Raw genomic sequence first — 24325 nt, forward strand, 5'->3', positions numbered from 1 at the left:
ACAGAAAAAGTTTGCCAATCCTGCCCCAAATAACACAAAAGTAATTATGACGCAATTTCATTTTCCCTTGATAACCCCAAAGGCAAGTGATTTCACAAAGTCCCAACACAGGGAAATCAGCGTCAGGGCACTCAGGACTACGTGCCTGATCACAGAGGCAGGTCTGGGAAAAATTCTACCCAGAAATAGGAATCTCAGCCTCTACCACCTATTTCCATCAGGTTTACAAAAACTGAATATGGAAGCATTGTGTTGATTAAAAACAAACCAAATCCTTTACCCCACACCCACTAAGATGCCTACTATGAAGTGAAGTGAAGTGAAGTCACTCAGTCGTGTCCAACTCTTTGCGACCCCATGGACTGTAGCCCACCAGGCTCCTCGTCCATGGGATTCTCCAGGCAAGAATACTGGAGTGGGGTGCCATTTCCTTCTCCAGGAGATCTTCCGGACCCAGGGATCGAACCCAGGTCTCCCACATTGCAGGCAGACGCTTTAACCTCTGAGCCACGATGGAAGCACAGGGAAGCCTACTATGAGGACAAAACAGAAACAAAACCAGGGCTTCCCTGGTGCTCAGTGGTAAAGAATCTGCCTGCCAATGCAGGAGACACGGGCTTGATCCTCTAAGCAGGAAGATCCCACATGCCTCAGAGCAACTAAGCCCATGTACCGCAACTATTAATTCTGTGCTCTAGAGCCCAGGAGCTGCGACTACTGAAGCCCGCACTCCTCTTGTGGTCTGCAGCAGAAGTCCCCGCAATGAGAAGCCTGAGCACCACAACTAGAGAGTAGACCTCCCCCTCGCTACAACTAGAGAAAAGCCTGCACAGCAACGAAGACTCAGCACAGCCAAAAATAAATAAATAAAATCATTAAAAAAAAAAACAGAAACAGGACAAATGCTGGCAAAGAGGGGGGGAAACTGGAACCCTTTTATGCTGTTGGTGGACATATAAAATGTTGCAAGTACTGCAGAAAACAGGGTGGTAGTTTTGCAAACAATTAAACAGAATTACTGCATAGCTCAGTAACACTATCTGCATATACATTCAAAAGAAATGCGAGCGCAGATGCAAAACAGGTCATCTGTACACCTCGCTCAGAGTAACATTGTCCACAATAGCCCAAAGGTAGAACCAACCTAAGTATCCAATAGTGGATGAAAAGAATAAACAAAACATGGTATATCCATACAATGGGAAACTATTCAACTTTGAAAAAGGAAAGATATTCCAATGCATGCTACAGCAAGAGTGAATCTTAAGGGACATTAAGTGAAATAAGCCAGTCACAAAAGGACAAATACTGATAATCCACTTACATGAGGCAGCTAGGGGAGCTAAATTCACAAACACAGAAAGCAGAATGGTGGTTTCTAGGGGCTGGAGGAAGGGAAAATTGGGAATTGCTGTTTAATGGGTACAGAGTTTAATGTTTTACAAGATGAAGCGTTCCGTGGATAGATGGCGGTAATGGTGGCACAACAATGTGAATGTACGTAATGCCACTGAACTGCACTCTTAAACACGGTTAAAACGGTAAATTTTATGCTACATGTATTTTGCCACAATTTTTAAAAAAAAGAAACCAGATCTGTCACTCAATTTAAAAAGGCTTCGCAAAACTGCACACGTGGCCAATCATTACGCTTTTATTCAATTACTGCATAATAAGCACCATTTTTATTTGATTATCACTTGTCCACAAAAGAAGCCAGCTGGAAAATGACTGGGCAGTTATGTGTACAAGCAGAAGAGATTCCAACCATTTCCTCTGTCTGACCACAAACAACAGATAACTAGACATTAGCTTGACCCTGCAGGTTTGGCTGGTTTTCTCACTAGCAACTACCAACAGTAAATGCTCATAACTATCTTAGATACAAGGAAAAATGAAATCCTTACCAAGTGTTCCAGGCCATAGTCAGCTTGGGCAATAGCAGTGCTGCTGAAAGTATTTGTTTCAATGATATCTGCCCCAGCTAGGAGGTAATCCTGCAACAAGAGAAAGTCATATCAGTGCTATGAGTTACAGAATCCCTGCCTCCTAATAGTAAACTTGCCTTTTCCTCACCATCTTCACCAAATAACGTTTTGACTACTTACTAAGTGCAAGACACTGCAGTAGATACAGGACAGAGACACAAAAGGATATAGGGATTTCATAGAAAGGCGTGTGGTATAAATAAAACAGAACTTGAAGTCAGACAAAGTTCAAATGTGGTGTGAACTGAGTCGAGTTCCTTAAACTCTGAGCTTCAGTTTCCTCATTTGAAAGTATTATAACCCTGCTTCACCAGTGACCAGATGATAGTACAGATCACACATCAAGCTTCTGGCACATGATGGCCCTCAACAAATATTCCGTCTGCTCCTCTGCCATGTCCCAGCTTCAGCACAGTTAGGATTCTGTTGAGAAGGGCCCTCTGGCTGCAATCTCAATTCTGACCACAGCTGCTTCAGCCCACAGCTCCTGGCCGAGCCAGATCAGAACCCTCACTAAACCCCGAGGACCTTGGTGTCCTCCTGTTCTCCATGTTTGAAATCTTTCTTCCTTGTTTCACTCTGTCTCAATCTGATAAACACTCTGGTGAATTTTCCAACACTGAGTAAACTCCTGATTTTCCAACACTGAGTAAACTCAACCCCACGTAAGCCAGTTTGTAGAAAAATCTGGAAATAAAATCCAAGATTTACACACTTTTAAGTCACAAACAGCCTAAATACTCATCAATAGGGAAACGGCTAAATAAACTATAATATGTCCATTTTATTACATGTTATGTGGCAGCTAAAAAATAGCACGTGTGGGGAGTTCCCTGGAGGTCCAGTGGTTAAAACTCTGTTTTCACTGCAGGGGATATGGGATTGATCCCTGGTCGGGAAACTAAGATCCTGCATGCAACAAGCAGCCAAAAAATAGATAAAACAACAACAACAACACTGTGTATAAATATCTACAAATATGGAAACATCTCCAAAAATACTACTTAGTAGAAAAACAAAATTAATATGACACCATTAAATTTAAAATATACACACACACAAATAGTATTGAATTTTCTAGGATACACATACATATACACTTATGCATAAATGCATAACAAATGATTTGGAAAGACATACACCAACTAGTATAAGTGGTTGTCTCCAGGGAAAAAATAGAAATTTGGAGCAGTGGTTAAAAGGGAATTTATTCTTAACTATGGGTTCTATTTTATCAGAACAAAATAAAATTTAGCTTTTCAAAAAAGGGAAAGAAAAACTGAAAACAACCTTAATGCCTAAAAATAAGGTTAAATTAAGCAAACGGTGATATATGTATAGAATAAATTTGTACAAAGTTATTAAAACCATGTCTTGGAATATTTAATACTCATGGTATTAAAAATGCAAATTATAAAATAGTATGGAGTAATAATAATCCCAATTTAATTTTAAAAACCCAAATACAGAAAACTAGTCTGAAATATAAATTAAAATATGTGAATGGCAGGTATGTCTTGGTACTGAATTTACAATCCATGGGGTCACAGAGCTGGACATGACTGAGTAACTGAGCATAAACACACATACTGATATTACAGGTGGTTTTTACTTTCTTTTATGTTTTTCTATTGAGCTAGACATTTTATTTTTGTAACAATGAACACATATTATCTCTATAATTAGGCAGAGAGTTTTTCTGAATTCCCAGTTATTTTCTCCAATTCTGCATAGATTTAAAATTTTCCATAATATAAAGTTTACAAGGTGTTTTTTCTAGCTCTTTACCTTTTCTCTCCACCTTCTTTCCTGGAATAATATCCCACTCATGGGCTTGGGATATGACACTCCAAGATTCCAAGCCTATTCTCACCAATTAGAACACGTGTGACTGCTATATTAAAAATGGATACGCAACAAGGACCTACTGTGTAGCACAGGGACCTTTGTTTGATCTCATGTGCAGCCAGGATGGGAGGGGAGTTTGAGGGAGAATAGATACACATACATGTATGGCTGAGTCACTCTGCTGTGCACCTGAAACCATCACAACACTGTTAGTCAGCTATGCTCCAACATAAAATTAGAAGTTTTAAAAAAAAAACACAGATGGATGTGGGCAAGCTACTTAATTACTCTGCTCCTCAGTTTTCTTCTGTAAAAGCTGTCAAGATTAAAGGAGGCCATTAATGACAACACAGCCAGCAGCTACCTACAGGTGTTTTAAATATCAGTTCCTGTAGGTCTCAGCCTAACAACAGCAATGGGCTAGGAAATGCATGAGGCATTCACCTGGGCCCTTACCCCCAGTGCTGAGCCAGGACGGAGCCAATGCCACGGCCTGACTGGCCCTAGCAGTTCTTATCACAATTGCAAGACTCACCTCAGCAATTACTATCAGGGAACTTTTGAAAAAACAAAAAGGTCCTACTATCCACAGGTCCTGAAGGGTGCAGGCATCCTCAGGCCACACAGTGAGGTAGCTGGGGGTTGGAGGGAAATAACTGAGAGAACTAGGGTTCTGCCTTCATTGGGATCAAGGTAGATGCTTAGAATATTGTGGGTTCACTCTTTACTGAAGAACTGAAAACCTAACAGTAGGAATTAGGGTTCAGGAAGGAAAAGGCAGGGTCATTCATTTAGGTTACCCAGGGCTTTCTCCAAGAGGAACTTCATGGTGGGAGAAGCCTGGTTGCTAGTCGGTTAGTCAGCAGCAGCCATTTCATACAGCTGGCAGGGTGTTTATAGACAAGGATGACTTTGAAATGGATGCCTCCCCAACCAAAAGCTGAAAGTCAGGCACCTACATTACAATCAAAACAGCTTAGTGTCAGAGACTTGCACCTTGTATAGAGCCTGGACATTCTGTTAAAATTAAGGATCAAGGGATCAGATATATGGTCAGTAATACTACTAGAAATAACTAAGTGTGAAAAGACCTAGTCTTTTCTCCTTCCTCATCCATGAACACGACATGGTCTCTACATCCAGTGAACTCCAGCGAATCAATATCCCACACAAATGGGACAGCCAGATACACCTTATTCTATTTACTGCGCTTTGATTCATGTCCCTATCCTGGGAAACTTGCTGTTCTTTCTAGTTGCCTATCTAACACAGAAGACAAAGATTCACCCTCTTGAAAAACATTTACTGACTTAGTTTGTACAAGATACTGTTCTAAACAGTTGGAATTCAGTAGTGAAAAATAGGCATAAATTAGTATCCTCAGGAAGCTAATGGTTGGGGAAGGGTGGTGATTTCACCAACTGCATGATAAGAACTGATGTTTGTATCCATATTGGGCTTCCCTGGTGGCTCAGTGTAAAGAATTCTCCTGCAATGCAGGAGATACAGGTTCAATCCCTGGATTGGGAAGATCCCTGGAGATAGAAATGGCAACCCATTCCAGTATTCTTGCCTGGACAATCCCACAGAGCCTGGCAGGCTACAGTCCATGGGGTTGCAAAGAGTTGGGCATGACTGAGCATGCACACATACTAAGTGTGACTGTATCAAGCAATTCATACCCATGATGGCATTCCCAATATACAATGTACTGGAATTTTATAATGCAATTTGACTACATATTAGAAGGCCTAGAAGAAAAACTTGTAGAATCAACCTATTCAAGAACCAATTTTAAATCTTCTAGTACTGACAATTTCTATTAGAACAAAGGAAAGGTATTGCTAGTTTTTCTTCAAATGAAAACTATTCTGCATCTTATCTAGAACAAAGTCTTGACCAGCCAAGAGAAGGTTCCTTCCAGCCTCAATGAATCATTTAATCATTCGTTTAAGTGATTTCCTTAAGAAGAGTTTGAAAGGCACCAAAAACAAAAATAAACAAGTGGGATTACATCAAACTAAAAAGCATCTGCACAGCAAAAGAAACAAGCAATAAAATGAAAAGGCAATCTACTGAATTGGAGAAAATATTTGCAAATCATGTATCTAATATGGATATCCAAAATAAAGAATTCATACAATTCAGTAACTAACAACAACAAAAAAAAAAATACAAACAAACCAATTCAAAAAAAAAATGGGCAGAATACAGGACTTCCCGGGCAGTCCAGTGGCTAAGACTCTGCACTTCCACTGCAGAGGGTGTAGCTGGATCCCTGGTCAGGGAACTGAGATTCCACAGGCAGCACAGCGTGGCCCAAAAGGGAAAAGTGAACAGGAGACTAGGACAGACATTCTTCCAAGGAAGACATACAGATGGCAACAGGCTCATGAAAAGACGGTCAACATCCTTACTGCAAATCAAAATCACAATATCAGAACTCACCTATCAGAATGGCTTTTACCAAAAGACAAGTGTTGCTAAAGAGATACAGAAAAGGGAACTCTTGCGGGAATGTAAAGGGAAGGTACAGTTTGCACAACCTCTATGGAAAATAGAATGGTGACTCCTCAAAAAATTAAAAATAGAACTACTATATGACCCAGCAATTTTATTTCTAGGTATTATCCAAATAAAACCACTAACTCAAAAAGATAGAAGATACTTGGTTGATCCTACCAGTAGCATGCTTGTTTCAAATATTAAGCCAGGCATGTCTAAGAACACACAGTCAGTACAGTGAAACTGAATGGCTCACAGAATCGGTTACGGTTCCTTTGGTTGCTTGCTTCTCTCAGAAAGCCCAGAGATAAGCCCAGGCACCTATAGGTACCTTATCTTTGACAAAGGAGGAAAGAATATACAATGGGAAAAAGATAGTCTCTTTAACAAGTGGTGCTGGGAAAACTGGACTAACAACAACTAGGTGTAAAAGAATGAAATTAGAACACTTCCTAACAACACACAAAAATAAATTCAAAATGGATTAAGGACTTAAATGTAAGACCAGAAACTATAAAACTCTTAGAAGAAAACACAGATAGAACACTCTTTGATACAAATCACAGCAAGATCCTCTATAACCCACCTTCTAGAGTAAAATAAGAACAAAGATAAACAAACTGGACCTAATTAAACTTAAAAGCTTTTCTGCACAGCAAAGGAAACCATAAACAAGATGAAAAGACAACCCTCAGAATGGGAGAAAATAGTTGCAAATAAAGCAACTGACAAAGGATTAACCTCTAAAATATACAAGCAGCTCATGCAGCTCAATGTCAGAAAAACAACCCAACCAAAAAAATGAGCAGAAGACGTGACATTTCTCCAAAGAAGACATACAGATGGCTAATAAGCACATGAAAAAAATGCTCAACACCATTTACTATTAGAAAAATGTATCTGAATCAGTTCTAATGAGGTGGATGAAACTGGAGCCTATTATACAGAGTGAAGTAAGCCAGAAAGAAAAACACCAATACAGTATACTAACATATATATATGGAATTTAGAAAGATGGTAATGATAACCCTGTATGCGAGACAGCAAAAGAGACACAGATGTATAGAACGGACTTTTAGACTCTGTGGGAGAGGGAGAGGGTGGGATGATTTGGGAGAATGGCATTGAAACATGTATACTATCAGGTAAGAAATGAATCACCAGTCTATGTTTGATACAGGATACAGGATGCTTGGGGCTGGTGCACAGGGATGATCCAGAGAGATGATATGGGGTGAGAGGTGGGAGGGGGGTTCAGGATTGGGAACTCATGTACACCCGTGGCTGATTCATGTCAATGTATGGCAAAACCAATACAGTATTGTAAAGCAAAATAAAGTAAAAATTAAAAAAAAAAAAACTGATAAAATTTTGAAAATTAGAGTTTATATAATAGGTTATGGAATGCCTACTAGTAGATTTCATTATTTGAATTTTTCAAGATTACATTAAAAGGAACAACAAAGAGATTAAAAAATTAAAAATGCAACCAAACCTACAATGAGGTATCACCTCACAACAGTCAGAATGGCCATTATCAAAAATCTACAAACAACAAATGCTGGAGAGGATGTGGAGAAAAGGGAACCCTCTTGCACAGTTAGTGCAGATGTAAATTAATGCAGCCACTATGGAGATTCCTTAAAAAAATAGGAATAAAACTACCTATGACCCAGCAATCCCACTACTGGACATATACCCTGAGAAAACCACAATTCTAAAAGACACACATATCCCAGTGTTCACTGCAGCACTATCAACAATAGCCAGGACATGGAGGTAACCCAGATGTCTAGTGACAGATGGATGGATAAAGAAGATGTGGTACACATATACAATGGAATATTATTCAGCCATAAAAAGGAATGAATCTGAGTCCGTTCTAGTGAGGCAAATGAACCTAGAGTCTTGTCACACAGAGTGAAGTAAGTCAGAAAGAGAAAAACAAATATTGCATATTAACACATATATATGGAATCTAAAACAGTGGTGCTGATGAATCTATTTGCCGGGCAGGAATGGAGATGGAGGCACAGAGGACAGACTTGTGGACCCAGCAAGAGGAGGGGGAGGATGAGCTGAAAGAGCAGCACTGAAACATACGCATTCCCACGTGGGGCACAGCCGGGAGGAATCTGCTGTCAGGCACAGGCAGCTCAGCCCTGTACTCCCTGACAGCTGAAGGGGTGGGGGGTCGGAGGGAGGCCGAAGGAGGAGGGGACATGAGTACACCTACGGCTGATTCATGCTGACGCATGGCAGAAACCAATACAACACTGTAAAGCAATTAACCTCCAGTAAGATAAAGCTTTAAAAAAAAGAACCCATGTTCACTGTAGCATTATTTCAGTTGTCAACACATGGAGACAATCTAAGTGTCTACTGACAGATGAATGAAAAATGGAAACGTCATATGTATATGTAATGGAATATAACTGAGCTATAAAAAGGAAGAAAGGTGGTTGCCAGAAGTTGGGGAGTGGACAGTTGGGGAAAGGGATGAGGGGCTCACAAGGTACAAGCTTCTAGTTATAAAGAAAGTCACGAGGATGTAATACACAGCATGAAGACTATAGTTAATACTACTGTAAGTTGCTAAGAAGGTAAATCTTAAAAATCTTCATCACAAGAAAAAAACTGTAACTATGTATGGTAACAGATATTACCTAGACTTACTGTGGTGACCATTTTGTAACATATACTAATATCTAATCATTACATTGTACACCTGTAACTAATGTTATTTGTCAGTAATACTGCAATTTTTAAAAGAAGTCTGAAATACCTATAACAATGCCCTACTCTAAAGAGAAAATTTTCTCATTAAAATCACTTTCTCCTTCAAATTGAATCCAGACCAAGAAAACAGATTAATTCAACTTATTATTTCTTTTAGCCATAGTTCTAAAAAATTCCTATGATAACCTACAAAACAATTTAGTTTTATGTTTATTTTTAAAAGTCTAGCAATAGCCAGTTACCTGCTTCTGATCTCTTTATGTTGGCTAGCTAGACAGAAAAATGAGATGAAAGAACACGGGATTTCAAGTCAGCGATCCTCTGTATCGCCAGTTATTTAACCTCTGAGATGCTCAGTTTTCAAATCTACAAAATGAGAATAACAAATAGCTTTCAGTTTCACATCACTGGGGCTGCTGTAGTGAATTAGGTGCCCCAAAGGAAATCAGGCCTGAAAATTCATTGGACGGACTGATGCTGAAGCTCCAATACTTTGGCCACCTGATGCGAAGAACTGACTCACTGGAAAAGACCCTGATGCTGGGAAAGACTGAAGGCAGGAGGAGAAGGGGGCAACAGAGGATGAGATGGTTGGATGGCATCACCAACTCTATGGACATGAGTCTAAGCAAGCTCCAGGAGTTGGTGATGGACAGGGAAGCCTGGCATGCTGCCATCCATGGGGTCGCCAAGATGACTGAGCGGCCAAACTGAACTGAAACCTGCTTTCTGAATAAGCCACCTCTTTCTGAATAACTCACCCCTTTCTCTGTCTCCCCCAGAGCACTCAGCACAGTGGTCTGCCCTCAGGACACCAAAGGACTTGCAGAATGATAGATAAAAATATAAGAACTCAAGGAAGCTTTACCTTATGGATTTGGTAAATGACATTGGGCTGAGTTATACTTAAAATGTCATTGTTGCCTTTCAGGGGCCTGGCATGATCTTTAAATTCTTGTCCTCGGAAGTCTTCTTCACTCAGCTTGTGCCGCTGGATCATGGTTCCCATGCCTCCATCAAGCACCATAATCCTCTCCCGCAGGATAGCTTCGATCTCATCTTGCAGGGTCTTCTCCATCCCCGCTTTGAAAAAAAAAAGTGAAAATGTTAGTTTCCAAAATGAAAGGGGAAAAATATGTGTGGAGAGGGATTGCAGACTAAATTAAAATAATTCACAACAGGGAGTAAGTGGGGCTCATAGATATATTCTCACAATTCTGCAGACTTTGAAAAAGGCTGCCCCAAAATGTTTTCATTAAGTTACAACAATGCTTAATGAAACAAGAGGTTGCACACAGCACAGAATCACTGGTATAGCACTACACCAAGGTGAACGTAGGCTGTAGGTATTCCTGTTTCAAAGATGAGCACAACAGACAGCAAACAGCCAATTGCTACAAGCCCAGGCCAGCTGCTGGAGGTCTGCAGGACTCCCTCCATGTTGGTTCTGTGCATGTGCCCAGAATAAGACATAAGAAGATTTGGTTTGATACCTGAAAGCCATCAGTAATTCCAAATTGCCATTTAGACTGTTAAGTCTGACAGTCTCTTCCACTACCACCAGAACTCATGACAGGCTACTCGGCCTTGAAAAGCCCTAATGCCTACTCCTTCCAACCCTATTTTCTGGTCTCCAAGAACTACTGGAAAGCCACAAAACCATGCTGATTGGAATCATCCAAATTCCTAACTTTGAGCCTCTTCTTTGGTTCACCTTTTCTCAGCTCCCTCAACAACACTTCCCATACCTGCTGTCCCAGACCTCTGCTTGCCTTTACACAAAATCCTTCTCATCCTTTTAACTCAGAGGTGATTTCATCTAATCCTGCACAAAAGAGTCTTCTTTGGGGAGCTCCTCAAATTCACCCCCACACACACACACCACAAAATCCTCTTGCAGCTTGGTTCCCTCTGCATCTGAAGCAGAGCATGTGCTCACTTCCACCCACACCTCCCACTCTCCCTCCCGTTTCCAGCAATTCTACCTCAACTTATCTTCAGGCTGTGGCTTCTGCCTCCACCACGCTACTGAAATCACTCCCTAAAGTCACCCATGACCTTCTAATTATCAAAAACAATGGCCTCCAATCTAAGACTCAGATTCCAAGCTGTCCACTTGTTACAGCCTGCCCCTCAATCTGCTATCCAAAACTAAACTTGCCACATTCCCTGTCTGATTTCTCTATTGTTATGAATGCATCACCCTTTGCAGAAGACTGACCTGACAACCTCAGTGTTATGTGACTCCTCATTCTCCTTGATAATCAATATCTACTCAGATCTCAAGCCCTGTAGCTCTGGCATCCAAAATGCCATCCACATTGGGCCCACCTTCCATCCCCAGTGCCAATCCTTTCCTCAAGACATTACTACACATCCAGCCATCACAGGTCCTCTCTGAGCTTCAGTCTGCATCCATGAAAACTAAGAAAGACAATGCCTGCTCACCCCAACTTCACGGAATTGTCTTATGGGTTAAAAGAGATCAGATACAAAGATGCTTTGTTAAAAAAAAAAAAAAATCAAGTGTTATACAAAGTGTCATCTCAACCACCAGGGTGACTATACTTGGTCACCCTATGTTCCAATCCATCCTATGCACCAGATTCATCTTCCCAAAAAGCACATTTAAACCAGTTGTTTCCAATGCTTCCAACCTTCAACAATTCCCTACTGCCTACCAAAGTCACTACAAGTTATTCAAAACAAATCACAATGACACCCACCTCTCTAGTCAATATGAGCTTCTGTGCTCCCTGAGAGGAGAGCAAAGCTGGAGTAAAATGCAGCTGGCTCTAAGCTCTTTGAGCCTCTTGGAGGAAGACTGGGATTAGGCCAACTTATCTGTATCCCTAGCAACACCAAGGATAGTATCCAGCACTTAAGTGTTCAGTAAGTATTTCCTAAACCGACACAGCAAAACAGTGAGGAAAGATGACAAGAGAAGGTCATTTAAACCCCAAACCAGTAACATATGAGTATTTGTAAACTGGCAGTGTTGCAAATTTAAAACCTAGACCTTACTGTCCAGAGTCTTAGGTATTCTATAAAGAAACAGGAGATGGATGGTGGCTACAGAGCTATTTTGACTGAATTACTCCTTAACAGGCTTCAGAAAGGTGGTTCTAGCAATTTGTCGGTATCTGGTTTCTTTCCCAAAGGGCATTATGTTTATTTCAGGGTTTACTATTCCTTTCCAAAACTGGCTAATTTTTTTTACTGAGCTAATAGAGGTCAGTTTTCATTCCAATTCCAAAGAAAGGCAATGCCAAAGAATGCTCAAACTACCGCACAATTGCACTCATCTCACATGCTAGTAAAGTAATGCTCAAAATTCTCCAAGCCAGGCTTCAGCAATACGTGAACCGTGAACTCCCTGACGTTCAAGCTGGTTTTAGAAAAGACAGAGGAACCAGAGATCAAATTGCCAACATCCACTGGATCATGGAAAAAGCAAGAGAGTTCCAGAAAAACATCTATTTCTGCTTCATTGACTAAGCCAAAGCCTTTGACTGTGTGGATCACAACAAACTGTGGAAAATTCTGAAAGAGATGGGACTACCAGACCACCTGACCTGCCTCTTGAGAAACCTATATGCAGGTCAGGAAGCAACAGTTAGAACTGGACATGGAACAACAGACTGGTTCCAAATAGGAAAAGGAGTACGTCAAGGCTGTATATTGTCACCCTGCTTATTTAACTTATATGCAGAGTACATCATGAGAAATGCTGAACTGGAAGAAACACAAGCTGGAATCAAGATTGCCGGGAGAAATATCAATAACTTCAGATATGCAGATGACACCACCCATATGGCAGAAAGTGAAGAGGAGCTAAAAAGCCTCTTGATGAAAGTGAAAGAGGAGAGCGAAAAATTTGGCTTAAAGCGCAACATTCAGAAAATGAAGATCATGGCATCCGGTCCCATCACTTCATGGGAAATAGATGGGGAAACAGTGGAAACAGTGCCAGACTTTATTTTTTGGGGGCTCTACAATCACTGCAGATGGTGACTGCAGCCATGAAATTAAAAGATGCTTACTCCTTGGAAGAAAAGTTATGACCAACCTAGATAGCATCTTCAAAAGCAGAGACATTACTTTGCCAACAAAGGTCCGTCTAGTCAAGGCTATGGTTTTTCCTGTGGTCATGTATGGATGTGAGAGTTGGATTGTGAAGAAGGCTGAGCGCCGAATAATTGATGCTTTTGAACTGTGGTGTTGGAGAAGACTCTTGAGAGTCCCTTGGACTGCAAGGAGAGCCAACCAGTCCATTCTGAAGGAGATCAACCCTGGGATTTCTTTGGAAGGAATGATGCTGAAGCTGAAACTCCAGTACTTTGGCCACCTCACGAGAAGAGTTGACTCACTGGAAAAGACTCTGATGCTGGGAGGGATTGGGGGCAGGAGGAGAAGGGGACGACCGAGGATGAGATGGCTGGATGGCATCACGGACTCAATGGACATGAGTCTGAGTGAACTCCGGGAGATGGTGATGAACAGGGGGGCCTGGCCTGCTGCGATTCATGGGGTCGCAAAGAGTCGGACAGGACTGAGCGACTAAGCTGAACTGAACTGAATAGAGGTAAGAAAACTGAAAAAGGAACAAAGGTAAGATCCAAAAATCTGAGCAGTAGTACCTCAAGCACCAAAGGAAAAAAAATCACTTCCTGAAAGTGTGAAGAAAAGGCAGGGCTTAATGAGATATGCATAACAGAAAGACTGGTAGGCAACGGGGCAGTGGTCTGGTCATTTCCAATTAATGTCAACAAAGGCAATTCAGGGGTGGCATTAATTTAGACACCCCATGATGTGGCTGTCCTTCAGCTAAGAAGCACTCAGAATTTGATATGATTAAGTAAGCTGCAGCCCATGCGGTCGCTAAGAGTCGGACATGACTGAGCGACTTCACTTTCACTTTTCACTTTCATGCATTGGAGAAGGAAATGGCACCCCACTCCAGTGTTCTTGCCTGGAGAATCCCAAGGACGGGGGAGCCTGATGGGCTGCCGTCTATGGGGTCGCACAGAGTAATGGGGACAGGACAAAAAAAGCCAAGAAATCTGGGTTTTAGTCCCAGCTCTCAAAAGTAGCTTTGGGGTTTTGGACAGACTGTGTTTTGCCTTATCACAGAACATGTGACAACAGAATGAGATGATGCATTTGAAGGCATATTCCAGATGTTAACAACTGGAAGTCTCATATCATAAAAGTCATGAGACATATAACCTTGGCATAATCACCCCACAGATGTTAGCAACTCCTATTACGTCATTATTACTGCATAGCTAATAAAAAGTAGAGCTAGGATCGAAACTCTAAAGGTTGCCTTCTATACTCTACAAGTACAGTGGGTTAAGAAAAAGGATCACGGAAGCCTGAAGCTCTCAGTTCTGCTCATGTTGGGGCAGGAGGCAGGAATGGCATGTTTGCAGGTTTAGAGATGAACTTGAATGTGGCAGAGCAAACACAATAATCAGCGAAAAGATTTACATGGAGATCCTTTCAGATGGGGAATAAAAAGAAAGATGAAAAACTTTAACCTACATGCTCAACTGAATTCCTTTCTTTTCCAAAGAATGTAGCTGCAAGCCTTCCTAAAATGAGGGCATGTGTGATGAATCACCCCCCTGGTGGGAACACCGGGTGTGGATATGGCGGAGCGGCTGGAGGAGGGAGTAGCTCATGCAGGCTTCAATCAAATGTTTTTCCCCAAACTTTAAACATTTTATTTTGTAATGCTGTATAGCCAATTAACAATGTTGTGGCAGTTTCAGAACAGCAAAAGGACTCAGCCTTACAAACACATGTGAGCATTCTCCCCCAAACCTCCCTCCCCTGGCACACAGCACTGAGCAGGGATCCATGTGCTACATCCAAGGTAGTCAAGGGACTTCCCTGGTAGTCCTGAGGTTAAGACTTCGCCTTCCAACAAAGGAGGCACAGGTTTGATCCCTGGTTGGGGAGCTAAGATCCCACATGCCTCAGAGCCACAAAAAGAACAAAACGTAAAATAGAAACAATACTGTAACAAATTCAATAAAGACTTTAAAAATAGTCCACATCAAAAAAAGGTGCCCACTCTTGCCACTATTATTCAACATAGTTTTGGAAAACAGAGCCATGGCAAAGAACAAAAAGAAATAAAAGGAATCCAGAAGGAAAATAAAGAGGTAAAACCCTCACTGTTTGCAGATGACATAATATTACATGTAGAAAATCCTAAAGATGCCATCAGAACATTACTAATCAATGAAAATAGTGAAGTCACAGGATCTAAACTTAATATACGAAAATCTCTGCATTCCTATTCACTAACAATGAAAAATCTGAAATTAAGGAAACAATCCCATTCACAAATGCAACAGAAAGAATAAAATACCTAGGAATAAACCTATCTAAAGAGGCAAAAGACCTGTATGCAGAAAACTATATGACACTAATGAAAGAAATCAAAGATGGCACAAGACAGATGGAGAGATATACCATGTTCTTGGATTGGAAGAATCCATATTGTGAAAATAATCATACCACCCAAAACAATCTACAGATGCATTGACATCTCTATCAACTATCAATGGTATTTTTCACAGAACTAGCACAATTTCACAATTTGTATGGAAACACAAAAGACCTCAAATAGCCAAAGCAATCTTGAGAAAGAAAAAGAGAGATGGAAGAATCAACCTTTAGTCATCAAGACAGTAATGGTACTGGTACAAGAACAGAAATATAGACCAACAGAATAGATAAAAAGCCCAGAGGTAAACCCATGCACCTATGGGTACCTGTCTTTGACAAAGGAGGAAGAATAAAAGAATATACAATGGAGAAAAGATAGCCTCTTCAATAAGTGGTGCTGAGAAAACTGGACTGCTACATGTAAACGAATAAAACTAGCACATTTCCTAACACCATGCACAAAAATAACCCAAAATGGATTAAAGACTTAAATAAATGTAAGCCCAGAAACTGTAAACCTCTTTGAGAAAAACGCAGGCAGTATACTCTTGGACATAAATCACAGCAAGCAAGATCCTCTTTGATTCACCTCTGAGAGTAATGGAAATAAAAACAAAAATAAATAAATGGGGCCTAATTAAACTTAAAAGCTTTTGCACAGCAAAGGAAACCATAAACAAGATGAAAAGACAACAGTCAGAATGGGAGAAAATTGCAAACGAAACAACTGACAAGGATTAATCTCCAAAATATATAAGCAGCTCATACAGCTCAATATAATATCAGAAAAATAAACAGCCGAGTCAAAAAAAATGAGCAAAAGACCTGAACAGGCATTTCTCCAAAGAAGACATACAGGTGGCCAAAAAACACATGAAAAGATGCCCAACATCATTAGTTATTAGAAAAGTGTAAATCAAAACTACAATGAGGTATCACCTCACACCAGTCAGAATGGCCGTCATCAAAAAAAATCTACAAACAATAAAAATTACAGAGGATGTGGAGAAAAGGGAACCCTCCTCCACTGCTGGTGGGAATGTAAATTGATGCAGACACTATGGAGAACAGTATGGAGATTCCTTCAAAAACTAGGAATAAAACTACCATATGATCCAGCAATCCCACTACTGTGCATAGTCCCTGAGAAAAACCACAATTCTAAGAGACACATGTACCCCAGTGTTCACTGCTGCACTATCTACAATAGCCAGGACATGGAATAAGTCTAGGTGTCCATCCACAGATGAATAAAGACGTGGTACATAAATAACAATGGAATAGTTCTCAGCCATAAAAAAGAATGAATTTGAGTCAGTTCTAGTGAGGTGGATGCACCTAGAACCTATTTAAACAGAGTCAAGTAAGTCAGAAAGAGAAAACAAATATCATTTTTAACACTTACATATGGACTCTAGAAAAATAGGATTGATGAACCTATCTGCAGGGAAGGAATGGAGATGCAGACACAGAGAATGGACTTGTGGACACAGTGGGAAAAGGAGAGAAGAGGTGAATGGAGAAAGCATCAACACACACACAGAATCACCAATTCAATGGACATAAACTTGGGCAAATTGCAGGAGATGGTGAGGGGCAGGGAGGCCGGGCATGCTACGGTCCACAGGGTTGCAAAGAGTTGGACACAACTTGGTGACTGAACAACAATAAAGTGTAAAACAGAAGTTCCTTTATAACACAAGGAGCCCAGCCTGGCACTCTTTGATGACTCAGAGGGGTGGGGGAGAGGAGGGAGGCTTTAAGAGGGAGATGATATGTGTATAATTATGGCTGATTCTTGTTGTACGGCAGAAATCAACACAACATTGTAAAACAATTAAAAAATAAATTAAAAAAACAAAAATGGTCCACAGTGAAAAAATGTCTTAAAAAATAAACAAATAAAAAAGTATTCAAACCTTTGAGGAAAAAAAACAATCCCAGGTTTTTCTACAAAGAAATATGTCTTTTGGCATCAGCAAAATGGTCAGTAGTTTATCAGGAAGGTAGCTCAGTCGGTCAAGAATCCACCTGCAATGCAGGAGACCGGGGTTCTATCCCTGGGTCAGGAAGATCCCCTACAGAAGAAAATGGCAGCCCACTCCAGTATGCTTGCCTGAAAAATCCCATGGACAGAGGATCCTGACAGGTTACAGTCCATGGGGTCACAAGAATCAGACACGACTTAGCAACTAAAACCATCACCATCAACCAAAATGATCAGTAAATACCATATGATTTACATGTCTGTACTTCTATCTCCTCCACTGACCAAGTACACAAGAGTTTAAGGAGATAGAAATAAGAAAGGAAAGTTAACATAACAACAAAAGAAATGCCCTACCTCCGCCCCCCCTGGTATCCTTCATCAGAGTTGGTTTGGCCTTTCTCTACTCACTGCAAATCTGACAATGGAGTGTGCCCCGACTTGTCCTATTTTCAGAAAAGGTCTAAGCATTTTTCCAAGAGGCCTCTAATGTATTCACTTTTCAAATCAGAAATATAAATTGTTTTCAATCTTTAAGATAGTTCACCATTTACCATAAAACAACCCCATCCCCACACAAATTCTGATAGCGTGTTAAGAGTTATCATATACATAAGAGACAAAAGGTTTTTTAAAAAACTCTAAACAAAACATATAATTTTTTTTAATAAGAAGCTTGACCAACTTACTCTGTAATTTATGTGGAAAACTAAAAGCCCTGGTGGCTCAGACAGTAAAGCGTCTGTCTACAATGCAGGAGACCTGGGTTCGATCCCTGGGTTGGGAAGATCCCCTGCAGAAGGAAATGGCAATCCACTCCAGTACTATTGCCTGGAAAATCCCATGGACAGAGGAGCCTGGTACGCTACAGTCCATGGGGTTGCAAAGAGTCGGACACGACTGAGAGAAAGAATTAAGTTAACTTTAAAAAAGTAGAAAGAGATTACTTAGCCTACCAAATATTACATACTATAAGATATTGTAAAATAAAGAAAGATATAGAATATCTTCTCACTTAGCACACAGCAAGACATTTAAAGACTTAAATAGCTCAACCTATAATTTTTTAAGTAAATTTGATTATATAAAAACAAAGGATTTCTGTCAAATCAAAGTGATCACTGACAAACATAATAAACAGATTATCAACTGAAGGAAGATTCTACAATGTCAGACTGAAAGGTACTGGGACTTCCCTGGAGGTCCAGTGGTTAGGACTCTGCACTTTCACTGCTGGGGCCCAGGGTTCGATCCCTGGTCAGGGAATTAAGATCCTGCAAACCACACAGCACAGCCAGAGGAAGGAAAAAAAAAAAAAAACTGAAAGAGACTAAAATCTATAATATATCAGGAGCTCCTACAAATCAATAAGAAATTAAACAGAAAAATGGGCAAAAGATGTGAATAGGCAAATCAAGGGAGGGAAAAACTGAATACTCAACAAGTATATGAAGAGATGCTCCAACTATAAGGCATCAGAGAGACATGAATTAAAACAAGACAAAACCAATATATATGCAATGGATGGGCAGTAATTAGAAGATTGGATAATACCAAAGAAAATCAGAACCCTTGCTTTTTGGAACGTAGACAGATACAGTCATTCTGGAGAGCAACCTAGCAGGAGTCAGTAAAATTAAGCATGTGGAAAACTCAACAGTCTCACTCCTGAGTGTTATTTCCCAAACAAAGGCTCCACTGAGGCATAGAGAACACATCAGAGGATATTAGAGAAGTCGCAAGTTGGAGACAACCCTGGGAAATGGCAAAGTCAAATGTGCAGGATGCTGTGGAATACTACTGAGTGGTACCCCGATCTACCACTGTATTGCTCTATTGATTGAGTGAGGAAGTCAGAAATGGCTAACTACTGGGGTTCTATTTATATAAGTGAAAAATATATACGTAGACTAGCATCTACAAGGAAATGTACAAATGTGATGAAATATGTGAAACAGGAGCCAGACAATTGTGAACAGAAAATAGAGGTAAAAGGGAACACATATTAAAACAACTATGACTGGGAATTATAACCGTTGAATACAAAACTCCTCTGCAATTGAGGTCCTTAAAAATCCAATGCTTCTACCTTTTCCATGTCCTTATTTATCGTTTGGGGGATAACATAGGATTTAAGGTAAGAGAAACTAAAAAACCCTCCTCACGTGTGTTGGTATAATCATTCACTGTTCTAATCTTTAAGTGTTCCCCAATGTTTTCCAGTAGGAGATTAGCTTTCACTGGCTTCTAATTACCACCGCTCCTCCAGAATCTTGTTATGACAGTTAGTCACCTTAACAACTCTTCCCCTTGACAGTGTGAGCAACATTGAAATGTTGCTCTTCCATAAGCAACAAAAAAATAAAAAACTGGTATTTATCTGTATTCAGTTCATTAGGTCTAGAACATTCTATACATTTTACTCCTAACTGAAGTGAAGTGAAGTTGCTTAGTCCTGTCCGACTCTTTGCGACCCCGTGGACAGCAGCCTGCCAGGCTCCTCTGTCCATGGGATTTTCCAGGCAAGAATACTGGAGTGGGTTGCCTAGTTAGGTTCTAAACAGCAAAGACTCTCCCTAACATTTCTGACAGCTGAACATAAAAATATAGCTTTGCAGGTCCTTCAATTATCTGACTAGTTACAACACTGTCTGAGAAGTATTTTTATGTTTTAGATATATATGTGTGTGCTCAGTTGCTCTGCTGCTGCTGCTGCTAAGTCGCTTCAGTTGTGTCTGACTCTGTGCAACCCCATAGACGGCAGCCCATCACGCTCGCCCCATCCATGGGATTCTCCAGGCAAGCCCACTGGAGTGGTTGCCATTTCCTTCTCCAGTGCATGAAAGTGAAAAGTGAAAGGGAAGTCGCTCAGTCGTGTCTGACTCTTGGCGAGCTCATGGACTACAGCCTACCAGGCTCCTCTGTCCATGGGATTTTCCAGGCAAGAGTACTGGAGTGGGGTGCCATTGCCTTCTCTGGCTCAGTTGCTCTAGTCCTGTTCAACTCTTTGCGACTCTATGGACTGCAGCCTGCCAGGCTCCTCTGTCCATAGGATTCTGCAGGCAAGAATACCGGAGTAGGTTGCCATGCCCTTCTCCAGGGGATCTTCCTGACCCAGGGATAGAACCTGAGTCTCCTGCATCTCCTGCATTGCAGGTACCATCTGGGATGATATATATAAATAACACAGTCTAAAAGAGAAAGACACAAGGAATGTTCTTGTCCAGTGAGCCTAAGAGATCACAATGTTTTTCCCAGCTTGAGAGGACCTAGTCAATGTACTTTACTTGGGTGATTTTTTTTCTACCCATTAATGTTTTATTTCCCAGGAATGATACCACAATTCATAGTAAATGCTTCAAAGAGTAAACAAACACGGTACTAACTGGTTAAAGGACCAATTAGATATTGAGGTGTGTAAGTCAGATATCATCACCCTTAAAAACCATCCTAAATAATGGTTCTTTAAGACAAGAACCATCCTAAAGACAAGATGACGGCATAAACCAATAAACCCCAAATATACATGATTTTAAGTAATAAATTACTGTCAAGAACACAGTTACTCTGTAGACAAAATGATCCCATGTAGCTCTGATTTACTTAGGACTCCCACAACCACTGCTCTAACTGGGGAAAACACAGAGCAAGGAAAAGAATTTTGCATTATAAACAAATGATCCCAACACTTTTCTCAGCAGTTTCCTGACTTGACTATATTAAAGACTATCTTATTACTACCCTATAAATCCCTTGCAAGACACTTCATTTCTGAATCTCTAACTTCTAGTCTGCACCAACTTGCTACATTTTGTAGACATCTCTTTGCTTGTTCAATATTCCACTTCTGAAATAGTATACTATTTCCCCTTTGATTTTAATGAGACCCGGAAGGATTAGAAACATGTAACTGGCTAATAGCAAATCACTGGCTCATTTATCACTCTTTCATTGATCATTTATCAACTGAGTTCCAGATAACATCTTACAGAAACACCTGAAGGAACATTTTGGCCAACCCAATACATAGTACTAGTGGGCTGCAGTCTGTGGGGTCGCTAAGAGTCGGACACAACTGAGCGACTTCACTTTCAGTTTTCAGTTTCATGCATTGGAGAAGGAAACAGCAACCCACTCCAGTGTTCTTGCCTGGAGAATCCCGGGGATGGGGGAGCCTGGTGGGCTGCCATCGATGGGGTCGCACAAAGTCGGACACGACTGAGGCGACTTAGCAGCAGCAGTAAGCAACAATGAAACTAAGCAATCTTTACACGCTGTAGTTAAAACTTTTCTCACAAGAAGTATTCGCCAGCCCACAACCATGGCCTGAGGTCATGGACACTCAGGCTTAAGGCCCAACCCTGAGATTCAGGAATTCCCAGTTTTATTCATCCAAGAGCTTCACTAACACTGGACATCAATAAGTAAGGGTTTTTAGGAAGTTAAAACTGATTTTCATCCCAACATACAGGCTCCCCACATAAAGAGAAGAAGGAATAATTCTGATGTTTTTTCTAGGCCCACAGGCCTGGCTCAGGGCTCCTTCAAGGGCCCAAGACTTGATTTAACTTTATTGACCTGGTGTTCAGCTGTGGAGGTGAGCCTTGGGGTCAGCAAGCTGAGCTAGATTCAAACACTTAACGATTTTCCTTCCATCTGCTGTAAAAAGATCACTATTTAAACTATTCTAAATCTTCAGGGGTTTTTGCTCCAGATACATTCAGATAAAAGAGAAATCAAATACTTCATTTTTAAATTATATGGGAAAAGGGAGGTCAGAAGTCATCAGTAAAAAATACTGTTCAAATAAATTAATGATACCCCTGTGGGAGATACAGGTCTCACTTCACAGCAACAGTGATAAAATGTTTCTTAGTTACATATCCACCTGTTTCATGAATAATTCTAATGGTCCCATTTATCAGGACCTTAGAATCAAAGGGTCACTAGCTTACCTCTGAAAAATTTCAGTTATGGAATTCCTGAGCTGAAGATCTTTATCTGTCACATCTACTGTATGTCCTTGTTACTGATTCTCTTGTTTCTTCATTTGCTACTTCATACCTCACAAGTTTAATAGGTGTATTTGCTCACAAATTACAATCAGGGAGGGCATTAAAGACCTAGAGCTCATTTTAAAACTGAAAATATTGATATACTTAATTCTTGCGTTAGTTTTCTTTTTCCTCATTGTTAATGTGAGAATCACCAACATCAAAATCACCTGGAATTATTACCCCTTATCCCAACCTACTGAGTACCCACTAATTTATTCTAACGAGTGGTTTTACACACACTAGAATTGACAGAACTACTGTTGTAACCTCGAAGTGGAAAATAAAAGTTCAATGCAGTTTTAAATAGCTTTCTGGGCTTCCTTATTTCTCAGCACCTGAACCTTCTTTGGCTTAGATGCTCAATAAACATATTGAATAAGAACGTTCAATCATGCAAAACTTCTATAAGGCCCGGACGGAATACAGTACATCAAACTGAAAAGTTTAGTTACCCTGGCGCTCAGAAGATGTTTCGAGGGCACGTGTCGGGGCGTGCTTTATGGATTTGATGGTTTGTCTACCTGGGGAGGAAGCCGGATGGGTCGGGGAGAGTAGGAACGCAGGCAGCGAGAAAACACTGGACCTCAGGGTTCGCACGTTCAGAGGCGCCGCCTGCCCCCGGGGAAAGCTAACCAGGTGTCTCCGGGTGGTAACTGAATCACCCTAGACAGCAGGAGGTAATAAACCACCGAAGCGCGGAGAGCGGGTCGCTGCGTTACCAGATGGCGTCAGGTCCTGGAGCGTGGGGGCCATGCTGCGGAGCCTTTCTCCTCCTCCGGCCGGGGGACGCGGCGGAAAGGACGCACCCTCCACACGTGACGGCCCAGAGCCACGCCAGCCAGCGCCGGGCCAGTAGTTCACAGAAGTTCGGGGTCCCAGGGACACCGAGGGGCCTCCCCGCAACCAGACCTGACGGCGGGGCTTCCGTCAGGGCACGAGCGCCGCGCGCCGCTGACAGGAGGGGCCCCGGCCCAGACCGCTGCTCAGACACGTGCTTTCTTCTCGGTCACCTGGCCTGTCCTCGGCAAAGGCCTGGAGGCTAAACCAGCGCGACCGGAGGCCGAGTCGACGGGAGGACGGGGGCTGGACACGAAAAGCGGACGACGTGGCGGCCGAGGCGCGGGGCCAGGGCCCGCAGTCCCCCGAGGGTTTGGGTAACTCAGAATACTGTTATTCTGCGCGCAATCCAGCCTCGCAATGGGGGGTACCGCCCCTTCAGGCCCGCGATTGGTCTATAGGAGCTCGTAGCGACTCTATTGGCTGACCGATTCAACCACTCACATGCGGCTTTGCCGCGCCCCACCCCTCCCCAGGATTTCTGGGAGATGTAGTTCAAGATCCCAGGTGACCCTCAGGTTTTGCGCATCTCAGTCCAGCGTCTGAAAGTGTGGCCACCAGTGGTCTCCTCAAATTTAAATCCTGGTACGAAGTCGGCGCTGACTTCAGAATGTATTAATATGATGTCAAGAAGCTGGTACTTGAAGTCTGGAAGAGCAGGTACTAGTCACACTTTACTGTTAACTGGCTTTGGGCAAGATCATCTCGGGCTACACTCTACACTTTATAAAATGGGAAATGATAGGGTGGTGATCATTACTATTTTACAAGGTTGTTGTGCGGATTAGTAGTAGGATCGTGTGAACGTGCTGGGAAACTCTGAAGTACATATATGCATGTTAATTGTCACTTTTTGACAATGAACATTTATTAAGCACACACTATGTGTCAGACTTTAGACT

At 41.4% G+C, this 24325-nt stretch overlaps 1 protein-coding gene and 1 non-coding gene across 3 annotated transcripts in view; one reads left to right on the forward strand and one right to left on the reverse strand.

Annotated features, from left to right (window-relative positions):
- Nucleotides 1-23742, reverse strand: part of LOC120860477 (methionine synthase) — a 124223-nt gene extending 100481 nt beyond the window's left edge. The window contains exons 1-4 of one of the 2 annotated variants that reach the window (XM_040236296.1): nt 23306-23666; nt 23039-23107; nt 9949-10163; nt 1908-1997 (exon numbers count right to left, since the gene is read on the reverse strand). In XM_040236296.1, coding sequence (XP_040092230.1) covers nt 1908-1997; nt 9949-10163; nt 23039-23107; nt 23306-23339 — 408 coding nt within the window. In that variant the 5' untranslated portion in view covers nt 23340-23666. Of the gene's footprint in view, nt 1-1907; nt 1998-9948; nt 10164-23038; nt 23108-23305 lie in introns of both variants that reach the window. The other variant, XM_040236297.1, reaches the window with a different exon arrangement.
- TRNAE-UUC lies at nt 18723-18795 on the forward strand. The gene has a single exon. It is a non-coding gene; the product is annotated as a tRNA-Glu (tRNA).
- Nucleotides 23743-24325: the final 583 nt, after the last annotated feature.

This window comes from Oryx dammah, unplaced genomic scaffold (genome assembly GCF_014754425.2).
Source record: "Oryx dammah isolate SB20612 unplaced genomic scaffold, SCBI_Odam_1.1 HiC_scaffold_11077, whole genome shotgun sequence".
NCBI lineage: Eukaryota > Metazoa > Chordata > Mammalia > Artiodactyla > Bovidae > Oryx > Oryx dammah.